Source organism: Eutrigla gurnardus, assembly GCF_963514095.1.
Source record: "Eutrigla gurnardus genome assembly, chromosome: 10".
NCBI classification, from domain to species: domain Eukaryota; kingdom Metazoa; phylum Chordata; class Actinopteri; order Perciformes; family Triglidae; genus Eutrigla; species Eutrigla gurnardus.
In genome coordinates, this window is record NC_139924.1 from 26,788,310 (window position 1) to 26,801,798 (window position 13,489).

A 13,489-nucleotide genomic window follows, 5' to 3' on the forward strand; every position below is an offset into this window, starting at 1 on the left:
TCTTCACTTGGCTTTCATTCATTCTTACCAGTGTGGCTCTGCCAAAAAACACAATTAAAAGATGGGTTATTAATGTCATGCTAGTGGCACAGAGACTAAATAAAACCGCATTAATTTCAGCCTGCTTCTTTGCACACACGAGGTGAGAGTTGGTGTGTGCAAAGGCCTAATTGTCAACTGAACACCCTGCTTATGACTGATGTGGAAGCCACATCTGCTCCCATCCTAGATGCCTCTCAGTCAGCCACATCCTCGCCTGGACCATCCATCTGTTTTCTGGCTGAGCCACACAGGGGAAAGGCGAGAAAACAATCACCATCCTGCCCTCCAAAACCGCAGGGTCCGGGAACATTAATGGCGCTCGTCGATGAAAAGCACCGCCACCGTAGGCCAGGAGGGAGACATACAGCCATTCTGCACACGGCGCCCCCATATGGAGTTAATAAGCCAACACTTATCAGAAACACCAGTGGTTGTTAGCAGCAGGTGACGAGGTTGAGAAGTTCCCTCCAGACAGAGGCGAGAGGACAGAAAATGAAACCCTTCCCTTGACCTTGAAGAACCAATCCCAAAGTGCAAGAGCCCACCCTGAGGTGCCAAAGTGACAATTCTCCTCTCTCACTTATTTCAAGAGTGCACATTATTATCCTGAGACACTTCTTTGGTGTCATCGTTCAGGTTGACAGCTGAGACCGCCCATTTAACCCCTCTTACCAACTGTGATTGTCCTTTACTAGAACTAGTACGTGTGTACCGGTACACGTATTTGTACTATACATTGTCGGGACAGGTTGATTGGTTCGGTATGCGACAAAAACACAATCACAAACAGCAGCGACTCGAGTGTATAGTGAGGTGAATCAGGGGAATTCATCATTTATATAGTTTATAGATTATCAAGGTGTTTTCTTGCCAATTTGTTCGTGGCACGAGGAGAAACACGCAAGCCGGCCGCGGACCTCTGAGATAGCATTGCACACTGGTTATAGTAGTATTACTAGTACTAGATTAGTATTCATAATAAAAGCATTTTCTTTTTTGTAACATAGAAGGTTAAAAGTACATTTACATTAAGGACATTTAGCAGACGCTTTTGTCCAAAGCAACTCACAATAAGTAGAAACTTTACAAAAAGTACAAACAGACAACAAGCTAAGGAGTCAAACAATTATGTTAAAACAATCTTATCTAATCTTACACACATTTGTCCTAATTATACTTCTTTTACTAGAACTAACTCTCTAGAACCAAATCTTTGCACTGCAATAAAAATCATGAATGAGCTGCTGATGCCCGAGACATTCAGGTTTAATTTCTGCCTTAAACCTCTTCCTAAACACTCTCCAAATGTACTAAATAATAGGTTTGGACATAATTGGGATAAACGGAAACAATCTGATGTTCACTCGTTCAAACGCATCCAGTTAGGAAGAGACGCTCGTAGCCACGAAACCACTGAGTTGGAAAAACACAACGTAGCCAGCTAGCTCCGGCTAATCTGCCGGCTACAGCTGTCGTCTTTGTCCACAAAAAAACAAAATTGACGACCGCTGGCTTGAAGTGAGAAGCTGCTTTTGTCTAGACAAAAAAAAAAGTAATTACACAGTGCACACGTGTGGCCGGAGAGAAACAGAAAGCGTGACAGCGTAGTGACAGTAACTAAGAGGGACGGGGGCTTAACGACCGGCCAATTGATTTAAGTCTCCTAGAGTGATTTTGGCTGATTCTCTCTGGCTGTTTCAAAGTTTGTGTCCCTGCAGACGACTGCCTACGGGAGAGGATCAGTGGAGAGAAGTGAATCCTGTCACTCTGGCTCCCCCGCTGGGCTCGTCGGTTAGAGGAGAATACCCCCCCCCCCCCAGTGGGAAAGAGTGGAATAAGATTTAGTTGACAGTTGAATGTCTCATACTCGTTTAAACAGACGTCCAATAGCGCCGTTTTCTTTGTTCTGCAAAACGTTTCAAAGTCAAAGAAATGTCAGTTGTCATCCGGTGTGGATGAGCACAACAACATGTATGTAAAAACACTTATTCTGTGTGTGTGTGTGTTTGTGCAGCACACAAACCTTGCTGCGAGCCTCGACGTTGAGCAGACACACCCCACAAGCCAGCTCCTTGGCGTTCTTGATGCCGTGCCTCAAAATACAGGAGGAGAAATCCAGGGAGTTTTCATCAGGCTACAAAAAAAAACACACACACAAACTCATTTTACTTCCTGCCATCGGGCAAAATGTACTCCATGTTTCTATTCTTATAATAACAGCAATCTGCTCACAGTAAACATTAAAATAACAACCAGCATCAACATCTTTCTTCTTTTAAGAAAAAAAAAGAGCTACCCACATGCTTTGATTAAATATTAAGTTTCCTTGAGATGTGCTTCATCTTAGCTGTGCCCATGAGGACATGTCCTCCTCCTCCTCCTCCTCCTCCTCCTCCTCCTCCTCTATGTTTCTGATTTACAGATGGCAGCAGACAGCAGGGTAAATAAATCTATACAAGTCCTTGTCATCCCTTTTGATCAAACACCGACCTGCCTCAAAGGATTCAGGCTGCAATTGCAAGCCGGATCGATGAATCATTGATTTTCAGCTAATGGACCGACAATATTGGATTCACTAACATTTAATTAGGTTATTGGGCAGCCTTCGTGTTGAGAATTGACTCGCTCTATTATCACGTGTATTTGTGTACCTGCAGTTTATAACAGAAGCCAGTAAACGCCGTTTCTGCACCTGTGTCTATGTTTGGATGTTTTACTGTCCTGTGATATTTAGATGGTTTTTTGTGTTGTTGTACGTCTTACAGCGAGTTTGGCCAGCGACATGAAGCCCATGAGGTTATTCCACACGCGGCTGATGTCCTTCAGGAGCTGCTGCAGCTTCTCGGAGCACACGGCCGTCGCCTTGATGCCAAGCTCCACGCGCCTCGTCACGCGATACACTTCCACCACGCCTGTCGGAGCAAATGCACAAGCAAACAAATGACTCTTTTTTTTCAGGGAAGCACACTGTGTTCAGCCCCTCACTGTGTGACGTGTTCGGCTCATTAAAAGCAGAGGAGCAGGACCTTGTCAGACCAGGCAGATATGAGCCATCACACCAGAGCTGGCTTTAATCTCGTCCTCTCCCGTCCTTCAGAGGGTGCGAGGCCACACCGGGGTTCACAGCCTTCCTGTTCACACACTATTTGCTGGTCCTGGCTTGTTTGTGGAGGTGTGTGCATGAGTGTGTGATTCCTCACCCAGAAGGTACTCCATGCCCTGAGCCGACTGGATGACCTCGGTGCAGACGGAGGAGCTGCTGATGCCGTTCAGGATGTTGTTGGCTTTGTTGATGACCTGCGAACGCATTAACATACATGTATACATTTATGTCACAATTCTATCCAAGAATTATATGCCAGCAACATTTTTTAGATGGCCTGCTGAAAAAATAACAGTTTTTGGAGAGACACCATCACGATAAGTGGTGTTTTGTCACCACAAACAACTGCACCGTTAGAGAAAAATATTTGTCCCACAACTTAAAACAAAATACAAATACAAACCTCCAGAGCACTTTCCAGACACCTTTGCCACTCGTATGCGTAACGCTCGCTCTCCTGCAACGATAAAGAGCACATTATCTCAAATGAACAGAGGAACATTTCTGCATTCTGCAGAGTATTGTGCTGAAATGTGGTGGTTGATAACGGCGCTAACATGAGGTGAGGGGTCATGCTCACCTCCACCTCCCCAGTCAGGTCCTTGTACTTGTCCCTGATGACAGGGAGGGCGGGCTTCTCACTCAGGGTGCTGGATCGGTCTCTGAAGGGCTGCTCTGGAGCCGGAGACGGGGGCGACCGCCCAATCTCCTTGTCGCCCAAGCTGTGACTGCGTTTGTGGGAACCTGAAAAGCGACGCCGCATACATACATAAACTTTTATCAGTTCACCCGCCCATGCTGATGACTCACTTTGAGATTATGCACCCATTTGTTTGCAATCATTATCCATTCTGTTGCGGCTAATTCCTCAAGGACAAGGCCGGCGTGAGTAAATACTTAATTTGTGACGAACAATAATTACGTACAAAACAGAGGCACGAATGTGCAGGTATGAATAATTCATATGGGCTCACAGACAGAAAACCTGGCAGGCTACCACAACAAACAAGCTATTCCAGCGGGGCTGGCAGTAAGTGCATGTGTGTTGTCCAGACACAGGTAATCTACCCCCCACCCGACTCCTCCGCCCCCCACAGAGACATGCGTCATCCTCCCCACAACCCAGAAGATCCGTCATGATCAGATTACTGCTCCACTGGGCGAAGACGAGAAAGCAAAGCTCTCCTTTCTCACACAAATTAAATCCAGCGCAGGGAGATAAATCTATGGGGGCAATCGGGGTATTTATCACAGGAAACGCTGATAAATTATTCGTGGAACACGACACCCGCGAACAGCAGTTTAAAAAAACGAACAGCCTTTCAGTGGATACAGTTAATTTGTGCTCATGGATTTGTTGGCCTGGTTGCTAATCCATCTCGCCCAGTCGCTGCCACGAGAACAGAGCCGTCATCTCAAGACTGCCATCTAATGCCTGACAGATTTATTACAGATCTGAGGGGCCGGACATGCGGGGGTGTGGTGGCGGGAGGAGATGGAGGAACAGTCTTAATTAAAACATGCAATAAGATATTTGAGAACATGCACCAGTTCTCTTAGCTCAGCTTCTCAAATGTGAGGATTTGTTGATTTTCGCTATTTAATATAATTGTAAACTGAAACCAATCAGCTTGAGTTTTAATAAACTGTCATATGGGACATCATATTTCAATAATGATATATACCATTTATGAAACAACTGATTAAGGGCTGCAATTAATGACTGTTTTCACTATCAAATTACTTTCTTTTCTGTATTTAGATCATGAGCAAACGCAGCAGGTTCAACATAAACGTGATGATTGTGACTCACCTTGAACGGACAGGTCAAAGGTCGCCAGTTCGTTCTTGATCATCTCCTCGCTGGACTTGAGGTTGGTCTGAGCGCTGGCCTTGAGGAAGTCAGACTTGCCAAACTTAGGCTTGTCCCCTTGAAAGGCTCCGAACTCGTCGGAGGCCTCGCTTTGGTTTCCCTCAGAGCCGCCCTCAGCCGTGGCGGCGGGCGAGTCGGACTTTTCAGAAACGGTACTCGCAAAGTCCCCGAAGTCGTCCTCGCCGTCGCCGCCTCCCTGGTCGCCCGCGCCGAAATCGGCAAAGGCTTCGAATTTGTCGTCTGTGGACGAGGCGTCCTCCGTGGCGAAGGTGGTCGTGATCTTTGCTGCGGAGCTGCTGGTGATGTTTTCGGTGCTGCCGAAGGCCAGCTCCTTCCTCTGTGCTGGCGCTAAAGGCGGAAGGGAAGCTCCTTCGAAGCCCTGCGGCTTCCTGACCTCACCGGGCAGACATTCCTCCCGGTCTGACCAGTCATAGCTGGTCAGGGTGCTGAGGCCCGACGTCCCAAAGGGGTCAAATTTCATGTCGTCTCCTTCTGCAATGACAACACAGACATTCCTAGGAATAGCACAGATGCTGTCATGATAGGAGGTAGATCAATGAGTCTGAGACTTGGATTATCACTGTGTCACTTATCTACAGGTCAAGTGATATCCCCGTTCCCTCCTCGCTTACCTCTAAGTGGTGTCAAACCTGCAGACATTTTTTGTTTGGTTTAATTTAGTCAGGTATTAATATCAGTCGGACATTTCTAACCTCTAACCAAATACAATCAGTATAAAAGTCAACAGAAACATGTCCCAGGTTGGATCATTCACACGTGGATTAATAACCTGAACATTGTTTTTGAAAATAGATATTTCTGCTGAATCTTTGAAATGTCATTAATTATTCAATTAATCTATTAATCTATTATACTGGGAGGCCCAAGTCTCACAGATAAACTACCAAATCACCACTACAGGTTGCTTTGCTATTTGGGAAAACTGACCCTCTAACTTAAATGACATCACCTGTGTCATTTAAGTCAATAGTGTCGAGAATGAGATGTATTGAATAATCAGCCCTCCCCCATATTTTGCACTTAAAAGACGTAAAAAAGAAATTCACATACACTGTAAAGCACATTAATTAAGCAGATTTCTTCATTGTACCACTAGAACCTGACTAATTATTGTTGTTGTAACAGTAATACATCCTTTCCCCCACATTTTTGAGAGTTCTGTTTCAATAAATCATCTCACTAACGGTTAACAAGTTGTTTTGTTTGTTTCATCTGAGAGGAATCGTGTTTATGAGAAGAAAATGACTGCTGTCACTTCACTGAAACACTGCTTTTATGTATTGTATGTAATTCCCTCTACACTGGCTTACTTTCCTAACATCTCTTTCTATTCTAAAACTTTAAACGTCAATAAAAGATCTTTCCTGTCACTAAGTCTGCTCTGTCCCAGTTTTGTGACGCACACACACACGCGCACACACACACACACACACACACACACACACACACACACACACACACACACACACACACACACACACACACACACACACACACACACACACACACACACACACACACACACACACACACACACACATCAACCCTTCCTACTTTGCATGACAGAAGCCCTCAGATACAAAAAGCAATTTGTGAAATTGACAAGGACCTGGTGCTGTAAGCCTCGTGTCATTAGGTCAGTTTGCGGCAAAGGGAAAGGAAAGGAGAAAATAAGACGGTACGCATTTCAGCAATACCAACAGTAATATTTATTACGACAACATGAGTAGAGAGAAAGAGAGAAAGGTCACAAAGTACTGTGAAATAGGTCTATCGTTACAAGAGGTTTGTCAAACTAACACTTGTAAAATATTTAGATTTCAGTCATTTAGAATACAAGGGCATGCAGAGTCAGCAGAAAAAAGAAACAGAAGGTAAAACAAAGATAACCCGAATATAGAAGCAGGAACCAGAATGAGAAGGCACAGTCACAGACTAGAAATCAGGAATTCTGGGGAGATGACAAACTCGGTTTTTACTATTAGGATGTAAAGCAACAGGTGTTTTTGGAAAGAGATATCAGTACAGAACACTTGAAAAAAGCCAGGGTTGAAAAAGATAATTCAAAGAACAAGCTCAAGGCAGGAAGCATTAACCCTTTGAGGACCTGAGGGGGGGCAAATCAGTACAGCATCCCAAGAATCAATGCTCGTTTGGAAAGGCTGCGTACAAACTGCATTTGAGGAGGAGTGAGGACTTAAAAGCCACAATTTAAGAGGCTGCCATCTTGATGCGTTTACAATTAGTAATAGTCCTGGTGTTTATTCTCATAGCATTATTAATCTGCATGTAAAAATGTTAAGTGATCTTGTTCAAGCACTCAAAGGGTTACAGAAAACAAAGAGGGCCATCCTTACACCTGACATCCCAGAAAGGGCCTTGAATTACAGCCAATCACAGACGCAGAAACAGGTTTAAAGAGACAGTATCCTTTTTCTCTTGCTACGGCGAATGTTTGTTAAAGCAGGCTAATGTGCACAAACTCTTATGATTCCCTAAATAATAGCACATCGTTTTTACTCGAGACAACAATGCTTTAGTTTGAAATATTGACCTAAAATATTTTCATCTTACTAAATACTGTAGGCTACATTTAATTTATGCAAATCACACCAAGATCAAGGAGACTTTCATCGTAAGAGCTCGTATTCCTGTAATAAAAATACACTATTAAATCTGTATACATTTGTTTCCTTTGATAAAAACAACTTGCAATACTGTTTTATGCATAAAATGGTATCTTGTATTACGTTCTTGTCAATTTCACAAATTGAAAAGGCAGGCACACTGCAGCAAAAGCAAGGCAGGAAGGGTAATACTAACGTCATTATGTTCTCAGAGAGTCAGACCGTAGAGCCACACATGATAGTTCATGCTGCAATATCACAGATGACGGTTAACAAAAAAAAAAATGAATCAAATCTGATTCCTCAAAAGGAACCCTGCGAAAGAAATACTGTCTCTTTAACATTACGCACATGTCTAGAAACACAGTGCAAAGCATGGTGAGGTGCTCAAAACCGCTCGGCCTGCTACGCGTTAACAGGTTAGTCCCAGAGAAGATCGGATAGATGATGAACGCTGAAAGGCTGGGAGAGCTGGAGCAGCCATTACAGTACGGTAAAAGCTTCTTAGGAATGTATCAATGTCAAACTGGGCACTGTTATCTGCAGTGGATTAACTGATTCACTGCAGCTCCCAACAAACAAAGCACTATTCATGACTCTGTCAGTACAGCTTCGGTTTAACCACTCTACAGAAACTGAAATAAGGCAATGGGGATGTTTATGATTTCTTCTGATTAGGAAGAATCATCAATTCCTTGAATGACATGAGATGATATATGCATGTTTACATGATAATTAACTGATAAAGCTTAGAAACAACTATGCAGAAAGTGAGTAAAAACTGTTGTCAGGTGAAGACTTTGTCGACTTTCTCTATCCTCAGACAAAATTCAAGTAAAAACATGTCTTGAGCTGCAAAGCTTTCACCAGACAACGGTTTAAATGCCGTCTGAATTTACATTAAGAAACCGACTTTGAATGTTTCTGGGAAACATGACATGGAAGGTGATGAGCTCGGTGAATAAACGATGAGCACTGGAGAGAGGAGGAGAGGGCTGACATGAACATTACCTGATTACTACTGAAACGGGTTGATTTCTTTTTAATCAAAGCGATATCTCTCTGTGCAGCTGCAGGGGCGGGGCTTAAAGCCTCTGCAGCCTCAAGGACTTTGTCTGTATGTGTGCATCGAGAGAGAACCGTTAATCCAATCAACTTAACACTTGGACGTATTGCCGAGGACCCCCAGGGAGTGCCGTGTGTTGAGTGGGAAGTCGATCAGACGTTCTGGAGAACACCGGCACCGGTATTTCTGGGTGCCAAACAATCGATGCACGGTCCAAATGGACACCGCACTAGTAAATGATATTTAACTCAACAACAGCACGTTTCATGGAAACTTTAACTTTCCACTTTCATCGACGTGAGGCAAGGGAGGAAAAAGACGACGCGCCATTTGATCCAAATAATACTGCATGGTAAGTCTGTAAATACTGCAGGATAATACAAAAGCTGACATACGTTTAGATGCAGAAAGCACACACTCACACTCAAACACTCCTGGAAATTATATCCCAGCTATGATGCACCTAACAGCCCAGCTCACACAATTCACTGTTACTCCATTTCATAAAAGCCTGTTTCCTATTAAAGGAAACAATTCCTTTTCAGCGAATCAAAATGATATTACGCCCTCCACACACGCCGAACCGTTAAAAAAAGGTAAAAGTCGGCTTATGGATAACGCCTTCGGTAAACTGCCTATTGTGTGAAACCTGTGATGAGCGTAAACAAGAGCATCGTCACCGTAACAACCTCCCGCACTCATCTGTATTCAAGTCAACCACTCTGTAAGTCAACAGCACACACAGAGTTCGGCCTGTGGAGACAAAAAGGTACACTGAAGGGAAACGCGATGTCTGCCGCAAAGCAAACGGGGAGCTTATCCGAGTCACACAGACAGCAGCCGGGGACCTCGTCTATGAACTATGACTGCCAACACATCAAAACCAGGCGTTTGTCATTTGTAAATAAATAAGATATGGGCCAGGACTGTTCTGGAGGGAGGGAGGGAGGGGGGGTATGGAAATAAGGATTCAAATACATAAATAAATAAACAAATAAATTAGATGGATGATGGAATGTAGAATGAAAGATATGCATCTAATCTGATATGTTATTCATGTAGTGTTACGTCTGTCTTCAGTATTTGAGCATATTGAATTCAATTAGGACCTCATTACGTGCCATGTGACCCGGGGCAGAGGCCACTGCTGGCCTTGGAATTAATACTGTGTGTGACTGGTCGGCGCCTCACCAGAGCAATCGCACTAGTTCCTCACCTGTAGCGGGGGGCTGGTGGGCCGAGAGACCCGGCAAATCCAGAGAGCTGTCCGACATCACGTGTTTCAGGTCCCCGCCCATGTCCGAGAGCTTCATGTCCAGCTGCACTGAGAGTGCGTCTTCCGAATCGTCCTTTCCTACGCTGCTGCCCCCGATGGACGGGAGGTCCAGGGATTTGACGGAGGCGGAGTCCTCTTTGGCCTGTTTGAAAGCGGCCACCTTGTCCACCAGAGTCTTTTCCGCCGCCCCGAGCGCCGTGCAGAACTTCGAGGACTGAAAGTCGGCAAAGTCGTCCGTGTCACTCTTGAGAGAAGAGAAGGAGCCGCCGCCGCTCTCTTTAGCGTCGTCGTAGGCCAGACCTCCCTCCAGAGACAGCTGTTTGAATACGTCGTACTTGTCTGAGCTCTGCTGAGGCCGCTGTTGAGTGGAGGTCTCCCCTTGGACCCCCAAGCTGCTGCTCTCGCCTTTAGGCTCCCCGCAAGAACTGCCAAACGCCATGAAGTCCGCAAAGTCGTCCTGAGGCGCCGCCACAGCTCCTCCCGCGGCTGAAGCCTGAGCAGCATCGGAGGACGTGCCAAAGAGGGCAAAATCGCCAAAATCGTCTGCACCTCCCCCTGGAGGTTTGGCCCCACCTGGTAGGAGCGCTAGAGAGGGGGGCACAGACACTGAAGGGAACGTGCTGGGTTTTGTCTCAACGGGGGCAGGAACGGAGGGAGCTATAGAAGAGAAAAGGTCCAGGTCGGCCATGTTGAGAGGGTTTTTGGGGTGAGAAAGAGACGCTGGTGGCTGTTGCTGCTGCTGGGGTAGTTGCTGGAGAGACTGAGAGGTTGGGAAGGCAGAAGGGAAGGCAGGTTGAAAGATCTTGGCCTGGTCTGAAGGGTCTAATGGAGAGACGCTGTCCGCGGTTTTAAAGTCTGTGAAGCCATCATCAGTGCTGACAGACTTGAAATCTGCAAATCCTTCCCCTGCGAATCAAAGACAAAAAAATTCAAGATCATTAAAAAATATTTATCATGGCATAATGGGAGACCGACAGCTGCACCAGCCATGATTCTGTCATTTTGAAGTCCTCCTAGAAAGGAAGAGTTATTATTAGTGAACGCTTTGTGAGCGTTCATGGTAGACTTCCAGTCTGCAGAGCGTCTAATCAACAGCACGCATCACTGCACAAAAAAAACATACTACGTCATCTCGGGACGCGTATATGCGCTACCATGCAACATAATAAAGCAATTCTGCAAAAAAATGTCCATCTTAACAAGTGATTTATTTCTGAAAATCCCTCAAAGTTACACGTAAAATTAGTTTCCAGTGTAATGACAGGCGTCAACTCTTTTTGAGCAAGTGAACATTTTATTTTGGGACTTTTATACGACGGCGTACAGATATTGTGACCTGGGCTTTGGTTATCGGCCGACACAAAGCAACGATCCGACACCAATGTTTTCTAACTTTATCAAACAAAATGTAACAAATAAATAGATAGAAATCTTCATCAAGCCTTTTGAGTCAGTATCGGTTTTTTGAGATGTTCTAGTTTGCTCAGGTTGAATAAGAAAATGTGATTTTGATCAAATACGTAAAAAAACAAAACAAATTAAAGTAGTTGGAACTATATTAACTTATATTATTTACAGTTTTATTATTTTGCAGATACTGAAAATACCAGTTAAGATGGGTGATTTTTTTGCAATGACAATCTACATATATGCACTAAAAAAGAGCAGCAGAAGACATTTTCTGAACAGAATCTTTAGAAACAATCCGCTGGTATAAACCACAAAGATAAAAGTCTTGAGTTTCAGCGGTGGGTAATCCACTGCGGTGTAATATAATGTATGCATGGACTGAAACAGAGAATCTGTTCACACTGCTGGTGTACGGTAGAAAAGAGATAAGTAATGGGCTCATTAAGGAGATGGAGCCTGACAATGCTAATGAAAGGTCACCGCAAAGCATGACTTACTGGAGTTGTAAGAGCTGTCCCCATCGGAAACTGTTCTAATGAAACAGGGACGGGAAACACACTGGTATCAACACTGCAGGCTTTCATAACAAGATACAGTGTAAAAAAAAAAGAAAAGGCATTTAAATACGGCATTGTAGTTACCTGGCAACATTATCCGAGTTATAAATACAATGTTTAATTAGAGGGAATCTCACACTGGGGACCATCTCAGAGCCCAATAAGTAGAAAAAAAGAGACCAAATGCCTTTATCTCCATTATACCCAGAAATGTATTTGAAAAAAGAAAAAGAAAAAAAGAGAGATTTGTTTTAGAGACTTGTGTAAGAAAGGGCAGCTGAGTTTCTTACCGACTAGTTTCTTGTCAGCAGGTTGCTCAAGCTGTCTGAACACACTGTATTTGTCTCCAATATCTGTATCAGAACAAACGAAAAAGAATAGTTAAAGAATGAACAGACGGGTGTTGTCTTAATGTGGTTTGCTATGAGCTTATAAGAAGTTAAAAACATTTCCAGGTGCCCTCATTTAAGCTGCTTTAGAAATCATTCTCAAAACTTAAAGATGCATTAGGTAATGTTCAGGAATCAATATCATTTTGGAAGTAATAAAAATGCTAATTGGAGGTGGATATATTAGAATCTGAAACAGTAGTTGCCCTATTCCTCAGCTGTCATTTCATTCATGAGAAATGAGAAATAAACGGTGTTGATTTAAACATCTTTCCCTCCCTACTGTATCTTTTCTTCCCAGGGTTCACCTGGCTTTGTTCCTGACATGACCATGCAGCATATGTGAGGTATAGCAGGTACCTGAGGGAGGGTTGGTCGGCTCTGCAGGCTGATCCACAGACAGCTGCTTGAAAACAGCGTACTTATCAGAGGACGTGACGGAGGCGGACGAGGACCCGGAGACTGGAGTCAGCATGCCGGGCGCACTGCAGGGACACAACAGCTATAGTCAGACATCAGGAAGAGGGAGCTTCAATTGTGGAGTTTAATCCCCATAAGCTGAACATTTTGCCCTGGGCTCAAAAAGTGTGCTGTTAAAAAGCTTTCTCATTGTGCGTAGTGCTAACCATTATGCTGGTGACGATGCTGGTGGAATACTACTGGATATAATACTGGAGAAAAGGACTAAATCACATTTAAAAGGAGTGCCACAAAGTTGTGTAACATCAGAATTAGCCTACCATCATGTATTGTGAGGGTCTGCTGTTAATTGACATCTTGTCCAATTATCCTAAAAGTCCATCAATGATATCATGATAACGAGCTAGACAGCTTTTTAAGTCACTCGTGAAAATATTTCCGATTATCCCGATAATGAAAACCATGATCTAATTGTTACCGTCCCCTCCCTAGTATCCTGTGTAAATAAGGGACCTGCTAAGGGGAAGGTCAATAGAAGGTCGTACTGTCACTGAAATAAAGAAGAAATAGTTTGATAGGAAAAGTGCAACAATAAATGATTTAAATGATTGGTGATATTGTTATGCTCTATGAATACATTCAGAGGGCGAAACAGGATAAAGTCACCATAATAATGAAGTGTAATGTTTTACAAACTTTACAAAC

At 43.9% G+C, this 13,489-nt stretch overlaps 1 protein-coding gene across 8 annotated transcripts in view; it reads right to left on the minus strand.

Annotated features, from left to right (window-relative positions):
* The window catches only part of synrg (synergin, gamma), a 32,751-nt gene that overhangs the window by 4,830 nt on the left and 14,432 nt on the right, over nucleotides 1–13,489 (minus strand). For 5 of the 8 annotated variants that reach the window (XM_084019402.1, XM_084019401.1, XM_084019397.1 and 2 more), the window contains 10 exons: nucleotides 12,725–12,849; nucleotides 12,266–12,328; nucleotides 9,949–10,914; nucleotides 4,959–5,510; nucleotides 3,726–3,889; nucleotides 3,549–3,602; nucleotides 3,243–3,339; nucleotides 2,806–2,954; nucleotides 2,066–2,176; nucleotides 1,910–1,948 (listed from right to left, as the gene is read on the minus strand). In XM_084019402.1, coding sequence (XP_083875528.1) covers nucleotides 1,910–1,948; nucleotides 2,066–2,176; nucleotides 2,806–2,954; nucleotides 3,243–3,339; nucleotides 3,549–3,602; nucleotides 3,726–3,889; nucleotides 4,959–5,510; nucleotides 9,949–10,914; nucleotides 12,266–12,328; nucleotides 12,725–12,849 — 2,320 coding nt within the window. The remainder of the gene's footprint in view (nucleotides 1–1,909; nucleotides 1,949–2,065; nucleotides 2,177–2,805; nucleotides 2,955–3,242; nucleotides 3,340–3,548; nucleotides 3,603–3,725; nucleotides 3,890–4,958; nucleotides 5,511–9,948; nucleotides 10,915–12,265; nucleotides 12,329–12,724; nucleotides 12,850–13,489) is intronic. The other 3 variants (XM_084019403.1, XM_084019400.1, XM_084019399.1) reach the window with 1 other exon arrangement.